Genomic DNA, 21,117 nt, shown 5'->3' with positions numbered 1-21,117 from the left:
TTGCCGAACACTGTGCACAAACTTGAGACATTTTTGCAGACTACAGCTTGTTTAGATTTGTTAAATTCCATGGATAGAAATAATCTTTTTTCTTTTATTAATTGAAATTGGAAATTTGGGTAGTAGATACAGAAGTTTTTTTAAAAATCAGAAAACCTACTTTTTCTCAATATTCGAAAGTCTGCAGAATCGATTATTTGATTGTTCTCTCTGTACCAGTGAACTTGAAGAGTGGGTGATGCCCGTATTCGACATTCAAACACCACTAGCTGGCCGTTGGTAGTGCTAATGTTTTGAAGACCCTGAAGGAGTTAAAAAGTACTGTAAATATGCATGACATAAGACTTCCCCACACTTACTTTGCTTAGAGAGAAACTGGGGATCAACAGTTTGGAATTGGATTTTTATTTTATTTTTATTTTCTTGTACACTGCTTATAAAAGGTAAAGGGACCTCTGACCATTAGGTCCAGTCGTGACAGACTCTGGGGTTGCGGCGCTCATCTCGCTTTACTGGCCGAGGGAGCCGGCGTACAGCTTCCAGGTCATGTGGCCAGTATGACTAAGCAGCTTCTGGCAAACCAGAGCAGCGCACGGAAACGCCTACTTGCACTTTGACGTGCTTTCGAACTGCTAGGTTGGCAGGAGCTGAGACCGAGCAACGGGAGCTCACCCCGTGGCGGTACACTGCTTATAGATTTTTGTAATTCAACGGTATAGAGATTGTCAAAATAAAGAAGAAATGAACAATATTATTTAAAAGAATTTGTATATTACTTAATTGTAAATAAAACCTCTAGCAGTTGCAGATTTTCACTTTTTGAAATATGGAGAATATTTCAAAGAGATATCACTGAACAAGAGGGGACATCTGGAGGTAGATTCCAAGGGGAAGCAGATTAACACAAAAGTCCTGCAAAGCATGTCTAGCCCAGCATTCCATTTCCTATACTGTATAGCAGTCAAACCCTGGGACAGAGATTTAGCAACCTGCCTCCTGTGAGCAAAAATGCCTTCCACGCCTGCCACAGCACCTTTGGCTTCAAGCTGCTGCTGTCTAGATTATGCTACTTACCTTTATAAATACAGGGGCAGCTTCATATGTGGATCCAGTCTGGTTTTTTGATGGGTTTTGCATCTGTATGTTAAAAAAAAGGAGAGATATTGCTGTCACTGTATTTAATATCTAGAGAAGCTGCATATCGTTCACTACTGACAAAAGGAAAAAATAACTTCTAAGAACTTTATCTGGAGTTTGCACACTAGGTTATCTATGCTACAGTTCTCTTCTGACAATCCTAATTTATGCTCTCCATACCAAAAAATAAAAAATATAAAAAATCCCTTATTAGAAAAAAGCAAAAAGGAAGTTGTATGGAAGAAAATGAACGAGTTACGGTTTTAAGGCAGTGATGCCTTGGCCCTCCAGCTGTTTTGGGACTACAACTCCCATCATCCCTAGCTAACAGAACCAGTGGTCAGGGATGATGGGAATTGTAGTCCCCAAACAGCTGGAGGGGTAAGTTTGGCCATCACTGTTTTAAGGCATCTCCACTTGAAGTTTTAGATGTGTGTCCTAGATATGTCAATGTAATGCTATTAATTCCAACAAGTCACATGGCTCATCTGCTTGTCGCATCATAAGAGGTCAGCAGCCTGGGATTCTCACAGGGTCATGGTAATGGGGAGTTGTGGCAGCATACAACCCTGCATGGCATGGGGTTCTTCTCCCTCCCTACCTGTGCTGTTCCCAGGTGTAGGACTTGACCTAATGTAGACTCAAATCATACAGTGCAGCCCCTGGGGATAGCAAAATCTCTTCCAAAAGTCTTGCATTAGCCAGTTGTATAGAATGACCATTCTACAAAGCGGTTGTAACAATATTTATAGAACATAGAACGTAGATAGATATTTGATGGGCATAGAACTAGAGTACTGAAATTTATGAAATCGACACCTGGCTTTGGGCAAGTCACACTTTGCATTTGTAAAAGTGTAAGGAAAGGCTAACAATTTACACAACCACTGAGGAAACGGATGTTGCTACAGTGCACTTTGTGCATTAAATATGCTATGCAAATAATATTTGTAAGTTACTGCTTGATCTGTAGCATACCTCTCTTCCATTTTTTTATGTTATAATCCTCCAAACCACCTATCCTATAATCTTCAAGCCATCTAATGGGTGCTAATCTGGAGAAAATACTTCGAATGTTGTAGACCTGGCACCAGTTGATATGCTATTATTGCACTCATCTGGAGGCGACTTTAGACTGTAGCATTTTGTTCACAATGTGAAACATAGGTATTTAATGGCTTAACACCTGCACCTTACATTTTTTTTAAAAAATGCCACTGCAAAATATTGTTTGGCCACTTGCCATCACTTATTGAAATCAACTAACTTGCACTGTGAACTGCTGAACAGGAATAGTTAATTATGTGGTAACCATGATATTATGACTGTTAACATGTAAACCAGACCTAGTCCTTGGTACTTAAGTGTCCACAGCTTCTAGATATGCTTCCTTGACTTGGTACCCTCCAAATGTTTTGGACTACAACTACCATCAATCCCAGCCAGTAAAACATCTGATGGACACCAGTTCGGGAGATCTGCCTTTTTCCTTTGGAAAGTATTCCAGCTGCAATACAGAAATGTGGGATTCTGGAATAAGCAGGAACTCTTGCCTTTGACAGATGAAGAACCAAATCATGAGAATACTTTACATTTTTACAACTGATTTCTTCCTATCGACTACTGAAATAAGGAAACATTGGCAAATTATGCTGATTGCTGTAGATTTGGACGCATGGATGTGCCTGTGTCAATAAATATATTTTGTTTAGCTTTTTGCTAAATGAGTTTATTCAATGGTCATTAATGGCTAGAAGAACCTTCAGCTGCTTTTGATGGCTGGTGAATACTAACTTGCGAACAACACAGACATGGATGGGAGTTGGAAAGAACAAGCTTCAATCTGTAGGCATGCTATGTTTGTTTTTGGGAGACTCCATGCTCCTTTCAGGATTTGTGGTACCTGCATGCTTGTCTGCATTCACAACTTGTACATTTGTAAAGAGATATTTATGTCTCTAAAACTTCTTTACAAGGAAACCAATTCCATAGGGGCTGCCTGAAACTGCCTACTAGTCAATATAGTGTACAAAAAATTCTACCACTGATAATATATTTGCTTTTTTACTTTAGCAGAATCTTATAAAAAGAAACCTATGTAATCTCTCCCCACACTTTCCCCCCAACAACTTGAAAGGCATTTAAATCCCTGGATGTTTTGAATTCTCCATCTCTATACTAAGTAGCTGCTTTGATCCAACTGTCCTTTCTTAAATGTCTTTGGAAGAATATGACAAATGGCTAAGCTCCAGGGTAGCCACATGACTGCTTCTAATCCTCTCATTGATAGATGCCAAAAAAAAAAACAACCCAACCCCAGCCAGACATGTTTTAAATGGGGGAGGGGGATAAACCAATGCAGACAAACTGGAATTTCAATGCAGGGTTCAACGTTTTGCCAAAATTAATGCAAAGGGAACAGGAAGTGTTTAACCTACTCTTTGAGGGTCAGTGGATAACGGCTGAATTAAAGTGGAATAACTGCGACATGCTTTGCTGCTGCTGCTAAACTCTCCACTGGCTGGTGATCCAATGGTCAGTGACAGGCTGGAAGTTTTTCGCTCAGTCCTAAGTATTGAGGGCAGGGGAGAAACAATAATAAGCACAGCTTACTGGGAGACGGACATACATTTTTATTGGGTGATTATGCATACAATGGAGAACTTCTTCACTTACTGTGACATTCCTCTGGCCCAGCCAGTATGCTGACATTCACAGAGAAGAGCTTGGTCAGGATTTCCTTGTAAACCTAGAGGAAACAACATCAATCAGGCTTGTATGTTAAACATAATTCACTTTATCTTCCCTCGCCCTGAGGGGAACCAATGAGCAAGTTTAATAGATTGGGATGGTGAAAACTGAATGTCAGGCAGACAGCATGCCATGGAAAGTACAGCACTATTACAATTCTAGCAGTATCACCACTGGATGAAAACATAAGTGAAAATACAATGCTGCAGCCCCTTCAACTTTTTGAAAGGTCCTCTAGAGATTAAGCTTTTTTAAGCATATGTTATTCTTATAAGCGCAGGCAACCTCCAAGAATTCTGGACCAAGGCAGATATCTAGACTTAACCATGGCTAGTAATATTTGTGCAGCTGGCAGGAAACATTTAGCCCCAACCCTGCCAAAGTGTCTTGCAGGGACAGGAAAAGCTGCCCCTGATTGTACTGCAAATCCTGCAGCAAACATGCATTGTAGGAAGAGCCCTAAATTTAGGCTTGGCAGCTCCCGACCCAGCTCTCTGCCGGTGGTCACATCCACACCAAACATTTAAAGCGCTCTTATACCACTTGAAACAGTCATAGCTTCCCCCAAAGAATCCCAATAACTAAAGTTTGTTAAGGGCACTGGGGACTGCAGCTCTGTAAGGGGCTTCAAAGCAATTGTTTTAAATGTGTGAGTTTTTAAATTTGATTTTAAATTGTACTGTTTTAACATGTTTCTGTTTGCTGCTGCGGGCTCCTTTGGGAAGAAGGGTGGGATACAAATATAATATATAAATAAAGCAATAAGCAACTCTCAGCACCCTTAAACTACAGTTCCCAAGAGTCTTTGTGGGGAAGCCACAACTGCTAAGTGTGCTTTAAATGTTTTGGTGTAGAAGTGACCTCACTTTCTCCTGCTCCGTGTAGTTGTTAGCTCTTTAAATAGGTAAGTTCAATGTGGCACAGTATTGCCGGGAGTTTGCACTACTCCCTGATTGCAGTGATGCCACTCTTGGCCATGTAAAGATTTGTCATTACAGATATTACTGGGTGTGTGTGTATGTGTAGGTATTATTATTATTATTATTATTATTATTATTATTATTCCCAACCCACCTGCCTGGGTTGTCCCAGGACCTGGTAGACCAAAGCTTGAATACTCCACTCAGCCATGAAGCTCACTGGGTGACACTGGGCCAGTCACTACCTCTCAGTCTAACCTACCTCACAGGGTTGTTGTGGAGAGTAAATGAAGAGGGACAGAACTGTGTACACCACCTTGAACTCTTTAGAAGAAAGGTGGGATATAAAAATAACAAACGAATAACTAGAAATTATAAGTATTACAGTAATCAATTCTTTATAAAAATAATAATACCTAAACTACTAGGTATGGAACAGAAATGAAATGAATAGTCTCAGTATCTTTAAGTACAGTAAATAATTTCGAAAGCAGAAACTGCCCTAGCTGAGCAAAACTAAAGAAAAGAAGACGTTAAAAGTAAAAACTGGAGATTAACAATAACAATAGGAAGATAACCAAAGTAATCAAGAAAGAAATGCAAGAGAGAAAAGATGGGTTTAATAATAATAATAAAGAAACATGCTACATAGGAAGGCATGTCAGGATTACATTATTACCATGTAATATGGGATATTACACGATAATGTTTAAATGGAAATGTTTATAGCTCAATTTTCAAAGTCTACTTTGGGGCTACTTTTTCCTTAAGATGTTTTTAGTCATTTCTTTGAACTTCTCAAATAGCATTTACTACTTCAGGAAGTGGATTTTACCTCCTGGAAATAAGGGTCCCTAGCACGGCAGCCTGAATAAAAGAAAATGGTGGTGAAGATCTTAAAATGACAATACTGTAACCTTAGAAATTACAAGACCCATTGAAACCAGAAATGAAGAGCTGGGTCTTGACTTTATTTTAGAATGTTACAACATTCCAAAGACATGCTTTCTTCTTTCACTCTTTTGCTGTGTGCAAATTCCAGTAAAATGCTCCACAGTGAAATCCTTGGATAGAGGGCAGTTTATGAATAATTTAATAAAATATCAAAATTGGGTGTTGTTTCCAGTGTTGGTCCTATTTAGAACAGACCCAGTGAAATAGATAGACAGATCTAACTTAGGGACATTAATTTCATTGGGTCTGCTCTGAGTAGGACTTACAGTGGTACCTCCGTTTAAGAACAGCCCTATTTACGAGCTATTCAGTTTACGAACTCCGCAAAACTGGAAGTAGTGTCCCAGTTTGTGAGCTTTACCTTGGTCTAAGAATGGAATATGAATGGTGGAAGGGCACCGGCGGCGGGAGACCTCATTAGGGAAAGTGCACCTCGGTTTAAGAACGGTTTCTGTTTAAGGACTTCCGGAACATATTAAGTTCGTAAACCAAGGTACCACTGTACTTGGATACATCACTTGGTGTAAAAGCTCATCAGGCTCTCTACAGTTCAGATCTATTCTAGTTTAAGAAGAATCTGAGCTGTGGGAACACTCTCAGATAACTCAAATGAGAGATCTCAATGAACCAATTTCCTTGCCACCCTAAAGAACTCAATTCCACAGACACTTTAGCACACCTGTAATATAACTAACCTTGTACTGGGCATTTCAGTCTCCATTGGGTACTGTACACATATGGGAACAAAGTTATAACAGGGTGTAGCTTACCAGCAAACTTTGGTGGTTAATTTTAACAATCAGATTTGTCAAAAATGTGATGATGCAAGGTTGAATCACCCTGCTACCAATTGACCCAAGAAGCTAAGATCACATTTGAACAATTTCACATTATTCAAGAACAGATTCATCAATGTAACAGTACGACATATTCATAATAACTGGTAAGGAGAAACAAAACTGGTGCTTCACTCCACATATCTGTACATCAAGAGTTTCTAATTTGCTTTGGCAAAAACCTCTGCATTGTCCTGACTGTGTCCTTGGAAGAAGAAATAGCATAGACTGTACCTAAGGGAGTCATTTTAGCAACCTCAGTGTTCCACGTAAATGGCAACCTTTACTTGGTGTAACTTTAGATCTCAGTGAAGATGACGGAATTAGACTCAGCCAGATGAAGAGAGGAGGACCTTTGCAACCCAACACCAAGATTATAATAAGGTACATACCAATCATGCTGTTGACACAAACAATAATGACGACTACCTGAATAGCTGAGATGTTTGCACAATTATGCTGTCTCCAGGACAGGGACAGATGTAATACAGAGAGGGTTAGGAAAATATTATGAAGGCTTCATGAAGCACTTTGCCAGAGATCTGAAAAGTAGACAGCCTATAAAATCTGTTGTAGCAACTAACATTTCTTCTGGTAGATTTTGAAATAAACTCTATTGGGTGAAGGGTGGGGGTGGGAAAAGGAATATCTGAAACCCCCTGGTAAAGAGGTAAGACAGGATTCATTCTAATGCATGGGTGTGTCTTGTGTTGTTAAATAAACATGGTCCATCTGTAAAGTCTTCCACTAACTATGGATATGATGAATTATGCAAACCACATTCAAAAATCTCCTTGAATTGCTATTTTAACAGGATTGTCTGCATGCTGAACATCTATGGTGTACAGTGCTTTAAAATTCTATTTGGGTTCTTGCATTTTGTTTTATGCACATTACCTTTACATCCCTTTCCAGGTTTGAATGGACACAGGAGTTGAATGAATAAGGATGCTTTTGGAGAAGCAATATGATAGAAGTGCTGCCTGTGGTTCAATTTTAGATGCCTCAAGGCTGAGTTAGGGAATTACAAGTAGTTCAACAGTAACATGGCTATTCCTTAATTCACCCAAAGAGACAAGTCACTTTTCTAAAATCTCCTTGTTTAATTACCAACAGTGAAAGAATCTACAAGGAATTTTGATTTTTAATACTTCACATATTAGTTGGAAAGATTAGTGACACACGTTTAGAAACAAAGGGATATTTTAAAAGACCCACTTTCAAAAGATCCATGGGCTATTTAGTAACATAAATGTTACTATCTCATGAATTTGATATATCATGAGTGTAAAACTGAGAAGGAACAAAGGCATTCATTAACAGATGGGTGGTTCACCTAAAACTAATAAAATCAAATGGAGTTTTGCTATAGAATTTTACACAACATGAACTTAGTCCTCTGATAGTATGTCTTTCACTTTGCATGTTTGTTTAAATCGCAAAATGCAAGGTAGTTGCCTCCAGTGCATTGAGAAAACACAAAATTGAAGTCTGGCTGGTGTTGCCATACTATTTTTCATATTTTATGTAATGGTGGTATATTAGTTCCGGTCACTGATGATGCAGAATAAATATGAACTAAAAGCTGCATTTTTAACTGAATTATCTATTTTAATTATACATTTTACTGTCATTTTATTTGTGGTTGGCCATACTATACTGAGTTTGGATTCCAACAAGGCTGCTAAGGTAAGAGAGTTTTGTCTTTCCCCAATCAAATGTAGCCCTGAAGAAGTTCTGAATCAGCAGTAGAGGTCAGCTAAGAGGCATCACAATATCCTATGGCAATCAATTCTGTAAGAGGATTTTCTTACAGAATTTGCTCATCTGGTATTTTTTTTACAGATGAACAGGAATATATAGAGCAAGGAAGTAAAAGCTTAATGTGATCATCTGAGCAAACATGACAGGTGACAAGAAGGAAGAGAATTAACTTTCTCAAATGAATTTCTAAAACGTGCTAAATGCTAGTCACAAAAGACTCCTGTATACAGCACAGAGATGTAGAAAGCCCAGTAAGCATTTAATGCATGAGGTTTGTAGGTCCCAACTTTTACAAAGCCTTTTATAAATGTATTTGGTAGCATTTAAGAACAGATCCAGCTTTTTAAAAAGGCTCCTGAATATTTTGCCTTTGAAGAAGACATAGCATACAATAGAGATGCCTGCTAAAAACATGTCATTACTTGTACTGCTAATCCCATGAGAAGGCTCGTGATATTTGAGAGCTAAGCACTGGCAATTTTGATAGATCAGTCGGTAGAGCATGAGATTTTTAACCTCAGGGTCATGGGTTTGAGCCCCACATTGGGCAAAAGATTCCTGCATTGCAGGGGTTGGACTAGATGACCCTAGTGGCCCCTTTCAACACTATGTTTCTAGGTAGGAAAACCACACATCATAGACTTAGAGTGCTATAAGTCAAAATCTGTCACTAGAAACACTGCAGAATGTTTGTTCCCATTCAGAGGAAATTAACCGCTGTTGGAAGACATCCAGTGACAAGGGGGTGGGGCGGAAAAATAACCATATACCAAAATGGAATACAAAAACAATAGTATGTAACTCAGGGAGGATAGTTCTCCTCTCCGCCCTCAGTAAAGAATTACCATATGTTTCCTAAGAAGCTATTCTTGCAGAGCCTCCTAGTGGCAAAGATTTACCTTTTGGCAGATCTGTTAAAGCCATTCAACAATAGCAAAAATCCAAGGGAATTTTTTCATGGTGGCCCTTTACTGTTTCCTGGATCATCATCATTTGCCTGCTGGTGGTGTCAGACATGATGTTGCCAGTCATATTTCCACCAGTACTAGCACCTGTGAATAACTTTATGTGAAAAGTGCCTGTAGCTGCTTTCTCTTCTCCAGATTCTTGAATTGTATTCTGATGCATCCAGAGGCCCAGTAAGAAGTTGGAGCTCAGAGGTAGGCACATGACTGTACTAACTCAAAACTAACTTGGTTGGGCTCTCCACATTTTTTTTTAAAAAGGGGTGCAAGATAAAATCTCTCTTGGATTTGAGATTTTTAAACGTGGAGAGGATTAAGGGAACAAAATGGAAAATAGATGGCCTTACTTGGCACCCAGGGGAAAGGCAAGTAGACTTTCAGTATGTTTTCAGTTCAGCTTGTTGTACGTTAACAAAACAATCCAGATTAGAAAAATAGGGACAAATTTGTAAGGTATCTTCCTCATCACTGCATATTCTCAGCTAGATTTCACATACCTGGAATTAAGGACTGGAGATAACTGGCCCCAGAGGGTGTGATAGATACTTATCTGTGCCCTTCCCCTGCATGGCTTCTATGGTTTTCAGGACATCTTTTTCTTCCTTTTTTTAGTCAATTAACCACTAATGCAAGGCAATAATAGGCTCTTGGATCCATGGGGCTTTTTTTGTTTGTTCTGAGACTATGGAGTTCTTCATTTGATCTCTACTCCCCCAGCTATTTTTATTTGCTCATCTGTCAGCAACCCCTTTGAAAGTAACTGCTCCATGCTTGTTCCCTGAGCAGCTTCTCTAAAAATTAATGAAAGTCGGTGGGTTCCCCAAGGATGCAAGAAATTCCCTGTTCTTTTGTGGGTGACTATGTAGGGGGTATGGGACGCAGGTGGCGCTGTGGGTAAAACCTCAGTACCTAGGGCTTGCCGATCGCATGGTCGGCGGTTCGAATCCCCACGGCGGGGTGAGCTCCCGTCTTTCGGTCCCAGCTCCTGCCCACCTAGCAGTTCGAAAGCACCCCTAAGTGCAAGCAGATAAATAGGTACCGCTTTATAGCGGGAAGGTAAATGGCGTTTCCGTGTGCTGCACTGGTGCTGGCTCGCCAGAGAGCTTCGTCACGCTGGCCACGTGACCCGGAAGTGTCTTCGGACAGCGCTGGCTCCCGGCCTCTTAAGCACAACCCTAGAGTCGGACACGACTGGCCCATACGGGCAGGGGTACCTTTACCTTTACCTTTTATGTAGGGGGTATATGCCCACATTAAGTTATGACAGGGAGAAGAGAATGCCAAGAAATTAGTGCTAACAGGTCAGAGGGGTATTTAAAAGTCAACATCCAATCAGAACAGCTCAGTTGCAAGCCAAATAGAGGATGATAGAAAAATTAACTTTTTATTTAGTACAATTTGACTTGTGCTTGCTTCATGTCTGCATCCTTGAAGCTAAAATAAAGATATTTGGTTAGGAACAGTCGATTCTCTGTGTGCAATTTCTTTTCTAAAGCCACTGATTCCTTAATTGTGCTGGCTTTTTGTTTTCAATACCTGCATTTTGTTCTTTCTTACTGCCATAAAGTATTTCCAAGTTCTGTGCTCTTTATAAACATTTCAGAAATTCCACACAAACTGGCCATATTCAAAATGTCATCAGAAACAGGCTTTGCTTGGTCTCTCAGATTATCTTCTTCTTCTTCTTCTTCTTCTTCTTCTTCTTCTTCTTCTTCTTCTTCTTCTTCTTTTTGGGTCTCTCAGAGAATCTTTTAAGTGTTGAGGAAACTTTCACAGGGCTAAGCAACTGCTCAGAAGTACTTTGAAATCTGAAATAAATAGTTTTGGGGGAAACCCTTATTTGCTACTTTAAGAACCCATCGCCAAGTGCTAGGTCTAAATTCACCTTAGAAGTGGTGGGGGGGGGAAGAATCCCACTCCCTATTCAAACAGCACACCCTGGGTGCGCCCATCCATATAAAGGCCAACATGTAACTCAAGGAGACATTGCTAAGATTGTGGACATTGGTTATGAGCATGATTCAGTACTTTTGCTATCCTGGGATGAGGTAGTCATTTGCTGTCCCACAAGCAGCCCTGAATTACTATTTGACACAAACATTGTGGCTCCTGCTGTTCTACAATTCTATAGTCTGAAATGACACAACACTGTGTGAATGCAGTTAATGTGCATGCTTTTAAAAAAGTTTGATTAGCAGCTGGCCTGAGGCAGGAGGTGGGAGGAGAGAGAACAGAAATGGGACTGGGTGAGGAGGGAGAGTTCAACCATTCTCCTTCCATGGTCCTGATGACAGCTATTTGCATCAGAAGGCAAGCTTCCATGGGCACCAAATCATATATACTAATAGCAAAACTCATTCTCCAAGCATCAGACCTGGTATAACTATGCTCAAGAGGGAGGTATCAGCAGGCCTAAGAGAAACAAAGTTTTTGCAGAAGTACTTAAAAACCCAAGGGGGTGGGGGTGCGAATCCCAGAAGAAGAAGAAGAAGAAGAAGAAGAAGAAGAAGAAGAAGAAGAAGAAGAAGAAGAATAGTTTGGATTTGATATCCCACCTTTCACTCCCCTTCAGGAGTCTCAAAGCGGCTAACAATCTCCTTTCCCTTCCTCCCCCACAACAAACACTCTGTGAGGTGAGTGGGGCTGAGACACTTCAAAGAAGTGTGATTGGCCCAAGGTCACCCAGCAGCTGCATGTGGAGGAGCGGAGACGCGAACCCAGTTCCCCAGATTACGTGACTACCGCTCTTAACCACTACACCACGCTGGCTCCCAGAACAGCCCAAAGAAAACTGTATGCATTAAGAGGCCATAATGAATGTCTGCTGGGCAGTGGTGTTGGGGAAATGCAGGACAGTACTCTGGAAAAGCATGTGGCTTGCTGACATCTTGAACAGGAGTGCTGTTCAATGAAACGTTTTAGTGCAGGTCTCACCTGAATGTTCTAGTTTCTGTTCTACAGATCCGGCAGCTGCTACTCCTAGCACTTGTGGATAACCCTGTCAAGTAACAAACTTTGTCAATTTGTGCAAGAGGAAATATAATATTCTCAGCAGGACACAGGTACATTCTTGGGGGTGTCGCTCAGTGGTGGAAGACATGATTTGCATGCAAGAATTCCCAGGTTTGGCCCCTACCTTCGCCAGGAAGGACTGGGAAAAACTCCCTGTCTGAAACGCTGGAGAGCTGCTGCTAGTCAGTGTGGGCATACAGAGCTAGATGGGCCAATGGTCTAATTTGGAATACCGGCATCTTCCTATGATCCAACCTGAGCCACAAATCAAAACATTTTTGTTCCAACAACAAAATTGTTTTTGGTGAGGTACTGAAGGTCTAGTAATCTTATCACCTGACCTAGTAGCTGCTGCTCTGAGCCATTTGTTCTCCAGTACAAAAGCCTTATTGCAACCCACTGGTAGGCTCTACCTCCCTACTTGGTAATCACCAATCCCTGTCACATACAATTTGGTAAACCAATTCATACAATGGCTGTACAAATCAAACTTCAGCCCTTATATTGCAAAAGCTTCAGCTACATTCCCCCCCCCCCCCCATCGTTAGATTAGCTCACCAAGAGCAAGGATTTACACAAGCCATGTAGGGCTTTCTAATGGAATGTCAGCTTTAACTGCACCCAGAAGCAGGTAGGAAGCCAGAGTCTCTTCTTTTTGCAGAAATTGAGTAATATGGATATGGTCCTAACAGCAAACACTTGCTAAACTGGAGCAAGCCGCACCTGCTGTGGCTTCTAAGAAGTCTTCAAGAGTGGCACTGTGCACAACACATTGCAGTAATACTATCCACCTTTTCACAGATCTGTGAAAATGGCTGAATGTGAAGCAAACACTTGTAATCATTCTACAAAGTGCAACAGGGAGCACTTTCGGCCACTGATGCATACAGAGATATGTTTTTCAGCATCTTGTAACAGCCTATTTTTTAAGGTTGTAATCGCAGAGTCCTTTGTTAATACAGTGCTCCTATTGCAGATTGTATGAGAGCACAGGTCATTGTTTCCTACCTTAGCTGACTGGCTTGGAAGGGCTAGCACACATTTGAACAGGAAATTGTCTACAAATAATGTTTTGCTGTGCACTTGGTGAAATTCACTGCCATAATGTGCTCTCATGACAAATGGTTTATCTCACTTCTCATTAAATAAGTCCAAAACCTAATTTCTCAGACACTTAGACAACGTATTCAGCTGTCCTCAAATGGGAAGACATTGCAACTTGAGAAAACAAGGATTTATCACAGGTCAACTTAAAGCCACTAAAATGGAAGAATAATGCCAAACCCATGCACTTTCAAGCAGAGACAATCTAATAATTCAAAGAGAATATAAAATTCACCAAACACTGCAAATTTAGAGGATGCAGTGCTGAATTTAGATCTATTCTTCACAAGCACATATTTCAAAAAAAGCTAATAAAATTGGAATTGATCAATCATCCCATGGGGCTCAAAGAATGAAGGATAGGCACCAGTAAGAACCATGATAAATAGATTGGAGTATATAATGGACAGTGTGCTGCAGCATATGGAGGGCTACATTGAACCGATGTTTACCCCGTGGATGCAAGTTTTCTGTGGGCATCATTACTCAGCTAAGAGGTTGAAATATTCAGAATCAAAGATAAACAAATGGCTGCCCAATTAAAATGAAGGTGAGTGTGATCTATGTATTGTTCTTCATACTGATTCCTGAAAGTAAAAGTCCAGAACCGATATGGCATTTGCAAGAGAACAACAATGAATCATGACTATCCTGTTGTTGTATAGGTTGGGCTTGTACATCAGCTGCTGTCTTCCTCCTACTACCTTCCCCCAAAACAACAACAACAACAACACACCTCTGAATTTTTATACACTGTCTTTCTGGCCACTAAATCCACAGTAAAATATACTATCTTTTATAAAAGCAAATTGCATGTTTACACTTTGCCTTTTGCAGAGTGCTGCTTCTTTGCAAGTTCTTTCCTAGAGGAGTGCAACAGTGCCTCAAAATATACCACAAACATAATTAGGTGTTTTGATAGCAAGTGGATGCGGATTTTTTGGATTAACGGAATAGCAGAGGTCTGTGTTCCTGCCAGACAATCTATCCATTAGCGCTAGGAAGCCCAGGCCATGGATCCGGCCTGTCTGAGGGATGTATAGCAGAATCCACTCTTGGAAACCTGATCTGATTAACTTCTAATTTTAACTATGTGTGTAGCATTTAATATAGAAGCAGCTGATGGTGCATAAATCTACTGGCCTGTCAAGCAGCTGAAGTGCAGGGCTAAAGCAGAGGTCTTTCTTCCAGCTGAAAGCAAAAGCCTGGAAGCTGTGCTTTGGTTTTTTAATGTGCTGCCATTGCACCCGAAAAACAAACAAAGAGCAACACAACCTCCTTATTACAAAACACAAAAGGTGTATAACACCCCAAAGCACTGTCAGGGCTTAGCACTGTAATCACAAAGTTGTGATCAGATTTTTATTTTTTTTTGCCCGATGGTTAAATGACATGCTGTTTTTACATACCTGTTTGTGTTTGTATAAGCAGTAAAAACAAATACAAAAAAATTCTGGTCATACAATCTTCCAGAAAAGACTACTGTTCAAACCTGAGTGTCCCTGCTGAGACTCATCAATCTCCTTGGAAAATGTTGCATGCAAATCGCACCGCAAAAGTTTTCAAAAGGTGGCCTTCCATGAGCGGAGGCTAAGCCGTTGGTAGACCCTTGAGCTACTGGGTGTCACACTAATCACTTAGGGATAAATTGAGGAAGTGATCTCAGGGTATGCTCAGATTTCTGTCTTTTTGTCAGCTGACTCAAGATTACTAGGTAGAACAGCAGGGCCTGAACTGTCACTGCTAGAAAGTGATTGTTGAGCTAATTCATATACTAACCTCTGGGTAACAAGGTTTGTAAACAAATTGCATGACATCAGCATATGCATGTGTAACACCAGTAAGTAGCTAAGGAAATTTCAAGGCAGTCTCTATTTTAAGAGGAACAGAAATGACTTAAATGTAGATAAGTATGTCACACCATTCTGCATTTATTTGCTTCCTCCAGGAAATAGAGAAAGCATATTGAGTCATTTAATTGAGCCTGAATTCCTGCTTAAAAAAACCCTGTTTATCTGAACATGAAATTGAACATTGTTTTCACAGCACTACTGTGCACAACTACCAGTGACACCTCAATACATTAGCATTTAATATTAAACATATCTAATTCTTGGACAAGAATGTGTCTAGGAACCTATAATACAACAAGAAGACAGTTAAAGCTAAGTTTAGAATTTACTAGCACACAAAGCAAAAGTTGGAAACAGTTCAGAGAGCTTTACAGTGTTATCCTTAACTCAGAAGTTAAGTCCCTCCTTGGCTAAGTGTCTAGGATTGCAGCCTTAATTTATGTTATTCTTCCAGAGCACTAGCCCACCCAAGTAGAAAGCCTGGGAGTCAACACAAAATTTAAAGGTCAGTTCCATCCATTGCTTTTTTTCTAGAAAAATAGGTGCTGGTACCCACCATCAAATTGTTGAAGGAAGTGCCACACTTTTTAACAACAGTAAAAAGATGCGCCAGTACTGTGTACACTTGAGTACCCCCCTTAAAAAAATAGCACTGGTTACATCAGCAATTTAAATACTGGTGTTAATATGGTTCCCTCAACTGAAGGCAGAAGAAGGGTAAGAAAGAATTCACCCTCTGGATGAGGCCTTTCCAGTGTCACGAGGCTTTTTGCAACCTGGAATACCTCTGCTGTCTGAAAATAAAGTTGTCTTTGTCACTGCCAATCACCAGTCACCCTAAGCAGAACTTCCTAGAGCCTAACTCACCCAAAGACTCAGTTCATGAGACAGCTTCCAAAAAAACCCACATAACCCAACTACACACACATTTGTAATGTAAACGTACACATGCAGGAAGCCTCATCCTGCTTCCTTCCCATGCCAGCTGACACGGTTTAACCAACCTATGTGGGTGATGTGTCCATACACTACCAAAAATAGGGTGCTGCCCAAACCATGCAGAATTTTTTTCCCCCCCACAACAGCCAGGCCACAGTGACAACTTATTCATTAGGTCTAAATCTTCAGAAATGGAGTCCTATTACAAAGTCCTGTTACAGACTGAAGGACCCCGATGATGCCATTGTGCACGACCTCAAATGCATTCTGAGGAAATGAGATATGACTGTCGTTAAGCGGCAGCTGCTGATGACAAAAGTACTGGGAGGTGTGTGCAGTCACTTCATAGACTGCTAGATATGTACCTGCATTCAAAACATGCCTCAGTCAAAGTCTTGGGCTCAGAGGCTTTGGAAAAGCCATTGTTCCTCTGCCTTTGTTTTCTGACATATGTTCCATTACAGCAGCCTCTTCCTTAATAATGGAATTGTTGCAAGACAGCCATCAATCATAATCAAGAAGTCACACTTCTAATGAAGTGAGGTTGACTCATATACCAGCTGACTAGGAAGCAAGTCCCTGTAACTCAATGGAGCTTACTGACATGGTCATTATGTATAGGATGACTCTAAGACTCACCATGTTCTCATTGTAAAACCAACAAAGTTATAATTATAGCTCTTTATAAGCATAAATACTTAAAAGAAATTATAGCGGTAGTAAATATAATGTGTATATATACGTGTACACACACACACACACATTATATTTGCTATTGCTATAATTTATATATGATAAAATATATAAATATATAATCATAAACTTTCTTGAAGCTGTATAACTAGAAACACATTGCAAAGCCACTTTTTAAAAGCAAATAAAATAGCAACCAGTTTGCACACTGAAGCATTTAAACTCACCAAAAAAAAATTCGTTTCTTCAATGCTTCTCCAAAAAAACCAACCCTCTAGGGCAGCTGGATTACTCCAAGATACACACATAAATATATACACTCAGGCTCAACGCAGCTGTAAGCTAAAGGCTCATCAAAGAATTAAAGTGAAAGCAAACCTACCAGATTAACCCTTACAATGCTGGAATTAAACTACAAATAAAAAAATATTCATCAGCAATCAGTATTAACATGTAAGAATGTATGTATGTATGTATGTATGTATGTATGTATGTATAAATAAGATTTATAACCCACACTTCACCATGAGGTCAATCCCAGGGTAGATTACAACAAACAGAAAAAATACAGTTTTAGAACAAATAAAAATCACTGCAATTAAAAAACCCCATAAACCATTCCAAAATGGGACAGAGAGATATCACACTTATGTGATCTGCACGAGAGCAGAAGTATCAACATTTTCACTTGAACTAATCAGAGCAACAAATTGCAGTCTTAGTATCTTCTGTGCTTCTTTCCACAGCAATAAATGGCCCCTGAGTGTGCATTGAGCCTTTCAACTTCCACCAAAATAATAATAATAATAATAATAATAATAATAATAATAATAATAATCAGCTGATTTATATTGTAGATCAGGGTGGCTAACATTTCTCGACTTGAGAGCCGCATTGATGGTCAGCCACCCCTCCAATGGCTGCATGCCAGCAGTGAGTGTGGCCAATGCATGTACATATGCATAGACATAAATGCACACTCCATTTGCAGACCATATACAGCTACGCTCACCATACATGCACATTCACCACATAAATAGTGCACGCGCACACAACAGACTTTCAGGCACAAAGCACTCTCTCCCTCTCTTTCACTGCTCTCTCTCACACACTCATACATACACTTTCTCACACAAATGCCCATGATGATGCAGGCACATAAAACAAAACACACCATTGGCATTTCCACAGCCTCCCAACCAATCCAGCTCTGGTAGTTGATGGAAATAATGCCTTTTGCTTTACACAGGTAATTATGTGCAAAATAAAAGGCAGCCCTTCCCCCCACCCTAACTTCCCAGCGCCAGATTTAGGTATAGCTGTCAACTTTCAGATTTGAAAAAAGGGATCAGCAGCCTCGAAAATAAGGGATCAGCAGCCTCACCTGTCCTGGGGACAGTCTATGGGATATCTAACAATCCGAGATAGCAGCGGGAAGCAGCGGGAAACGGCACTGGAATAAGAGAATTTCCCACAAAAAAAGGGAAGGTTGACAGCTATGGATTTAGGGTGGTACAAGTGGCTCCCCCCCCCCCGGGCACTGAGCCAAGGGAGTGCAAAATACAGTGGTACCTCTGGTTATGAACTTAATTTGTTCTGGAGGTCCGTTCTTAACCTGAAACCGTTCTTAACCTGAGGTACCACTTTAGCTAATGGGGCCTCCCGCTGCCGCCACACGATTTCTGTTCTCATCCTGAGGTAAAGTTCTTAACCTGAGGTACTACTTCCGGGTTAGTGGAGTCTGTAACCCGAGGTGTTTGTAACCTGAGGTACCACTGTAGTACAATTGAGTGCATGTGCAGAATGGAAGGTGAGAGGGGGACGGCTCTTTAACAAATAGTTCCAAAAGGATTTGCTGTGAAAATAATAAATGGGCGGGAGGGGGCCCCAATTTCATCCTCACTCTGGGCACCGTATTACCAAAGTCCACCCCTGCCGATACTTGACTGTGGTTGGGTGTAGACATTGCTTTTTAAAGAGCTTTATGTCCCATTTTAACATGGTGGTAATGTTCAGCTAGTGCTCAGATCAAAGATGTGTGCAGAGCAAAGCTTAGGTCCCAAGCACAGAACAGCTAAAATCTCCCAGAATTCTTTATCCCTAGTATTGACCTGCAGGACTGGAATGGTAAACATGTAACCCTCAATATATTGCTGGACTCCAATTCCAACCAGCATGGTCAGTGGTCAGGAATCATGGGAGCTGTAGTCCAACAACATCTGGAGGGCCACAGGTTCTTCACGCCTGCTGTAGAGTATAATAATAATAATAATAATAATAATAATAATAATAATAATTAGAACTGAAGGGTTGGAAGGCACCACAAGGGTCACTTAGCTCAATGGTAAAGACAGTTAACACATTTGTGGACAGGTAACGGAGTACCTTACCTGCATTTGTTTTTGTTAAACAGTTCATATTTCTATCCAGAGTTGGGATGCAATAAAAGTAAAAATAACTTGCTCTGAAAAAAGATGTGCAATATAATATCCCTGGGATAGCTCAGTCAGTGGAGCATGAGACTCTTAATCTCAGGATCATGGGTTCGAGCCTCATGTTGGGCAAAAAGATCCTGCATGGAGGGGTTGGACTAGATGACCTGTGTGGTTCCTTCCAACGTTACAATTCGATGATGATGATGATGATGATGATGATGAGGGTGATGGTTTTTATCATTTATGCTACGTAATGCCAAAATAGGCTTCTAGTATAAAAAAACCCTGTTACATTTTTGATAGATTCAGTAAAAAGTAAAAGTTACTGACACTACTTTCAGTGGTGTTAAGTAGAGTGCATAGAACCTCCTCTGAACATTACTGACGTTGTGGGTTTTACACACCCACACATACTCCTCTACACTAAGGAATTCAGCATCACTCCTTGTCATCTTTGTCTAGAAAGACTGACGCAAAGGAATAAAGAAAAGTAGCTCTGAACTAGCGTAGATTGATACCATTTTCCTTCTGCCCTTAGCAACTGCAGTCCAGCCCCTTTTAGACATAGAATCAATATATTCCAAGACAGATGGCATGGCTTCCATCCAGGCCCAATCACAGCATCTCTCTTTTTAAAAAGAAAGCATTTCCCCCACCATATCCCTTGCCAGCATTCTGAGAACAGTGTGAAAACTTCCCAGGGACTTTTCAAGCTTATAGCCACTCTCTCATCCTGCCAGGTTCCTGTGACACACATAATCTTTAATCCATATGTGGATACACTGTCCCTGTGCTTCCCCCCCCCCCAAAAAAAATGTTTAGGGGCACATTCATTTTCCTACTCATAATTGAAATACTGTCCCTCAAGGAGGCCAAACTTAGATTCACAAAATGTTTAGGGGTGTGCGTCCCCCTGCGTCCCCCCAGAAAAAAGTACTGCACTGTCCCTACCAAACTGTACCCTTTCACTTTCATGACTGGTTGTTTTCCCTAATCTACGACACCCCGTCACTCTACTCATCTGCCCTATTCAAACACCACCAGTTTATGACTTCCTAAATTACCATGGCGGGCTAAATTACATGCTTCCCAGCCGGTGTGCAAATCATCAGTAACTTTACACCAACATTTGTCACTACTGGGTATGACCCGCATATGTCAAGTGTGAGCTGCAGCTGCTTGTTTGGGGGTGCTGTTGCCTCTTGAATAATTTCTTATGCCTGAAGAGCTTAGAAGAATGTGTGCTTCCCTTCGAAGACCCATCCTCTTTCCTGGGCAGTAATTGAAGTCAACAGGATTCACTCAGATCCTGTGGCAGGGTAGTCTGATACAAGGAATTTCAACTATTATTCACCTCTTGGCATCATAATTACACAGTGAACTTTTGACATGGGCTTGAATGCAAGGATGGCAAGGGGGTGGCGGGGGGGACGACAACTATTCAAACAATTTCAAACTTTTCACAGGGTAAGAAAAAGAAGCAAAGCAGCTGGCCTAGAGTCTGGATACTTGAGGTTCTCCCCCTCCCCTCCTCTTCTTGATTGCCTTGGCTTCTCTTCACGAGAAGATTACCTATCAACATATTTTGGAAATATAACCCATTTAAAGAATGTTAACCAACTGCAAGGGGTTGATAAATATTAAATGTTAAAATATTAAAAATGTATAATGTATAAAAATGTATATCTTCCTTCTGGAGGGTTTCTGTGTGTATTGCCACTGGGCAGGGGGATTGCATGGATACGTGTGTAAAT

The 21,117-nt window shown here is 40.6% G+C and overlaps 1 protein-coding gene and 1 long non-coding RNA gene across 34 annotated transcripts in view; one reads left to right on the top strand and one right to left on the bottom strand.

Annotated features, from left to right (window-relative positions):
* The window catches only part of MYOT (myotilin), a 55,854-nt gene that overhangs the window by 29,929 nt on the left and 4,808 nt on the right, over positions 1-21,117 (bottom strand). For 7 of the 30 annotated variants that reach the window (XM_083728427.1, XM_083728449.1, XM_083728438.1 and 4 more), the window contains exons 1-5: positions 14,853-15,077; positions 3,814-3,886; positions 3,576-3,705; positions 1,075-1,137; positions 161-302 (exon numbers count right to left, since the gene is read on the bottom strand). In XM_083728427.1, coding sequence (XP_083584553.1) covers positions 161-302; positions 1,075-1,137; positions 3,576-3,705; positions 3,814-3,886; positions 14,853-14,904 — 460 coding nt within the window. In that variant the 5' untranslated portion in view covers positions 14,905-15,077. Of the gene's footprint in view, positions 1-160; positions 303-1,074; positions 1,138-3,575; positions 3,706-3,813; positions 3,887-5,643; positions 5,655-7,027; positions 7,035-14,586; positions 14,708-14,852; positions 15,103-21,117 lie in introns of those variants that run through there. The other 23 variants (XM_083728460.1, XM_083728466.1, XM_083728465.1 and 20 more) reach the window with 13 other exon arrangements.
* LOC310839742 lies at positions 7,028-21,106 on the top strand. 4 transcript variants are annotated; one of them, XR_014561621.1, is made up of 3 exons: positions 7,028-9,522; positions 12,275-13,993; positions 20,830-21,106. It is a non-coding gene; the product is annotated as an uncharacterized lncRNA (long non-coding RNA). The 4 variants fall into 4 exon arrangements; XR_014561622.1 differs by lacking the exon at positions 20,830-21,106 and having other exon boundaries at positions 12,289-12,389; positions 13,141-14,257; XR_014561623.1 differs by lacking the exon at positions 20,830-21,106 and having other exon boundaries at positions 12,275-12,389; positions 13,141-14,257.

The sequence above is a fragment of the Podarcis gaigeae genome, assembly GCF_964106915.1.
Source record: "Podarcis gaigeae genome assembly, chromosome: 2".
In the NCBI taxonomy this organism is placed as follows: domain Eukaryota; kingdom Metazoa; phylum Chordata; class Lepidosauria; order Squamata; family Lacertidae; genus Podarcis; species Podarcis gaigeae.
Note: the sequence above shows the minus strand (reverse complement) of the source record. Positions and strands in the feature narration are given on the sequence as shown.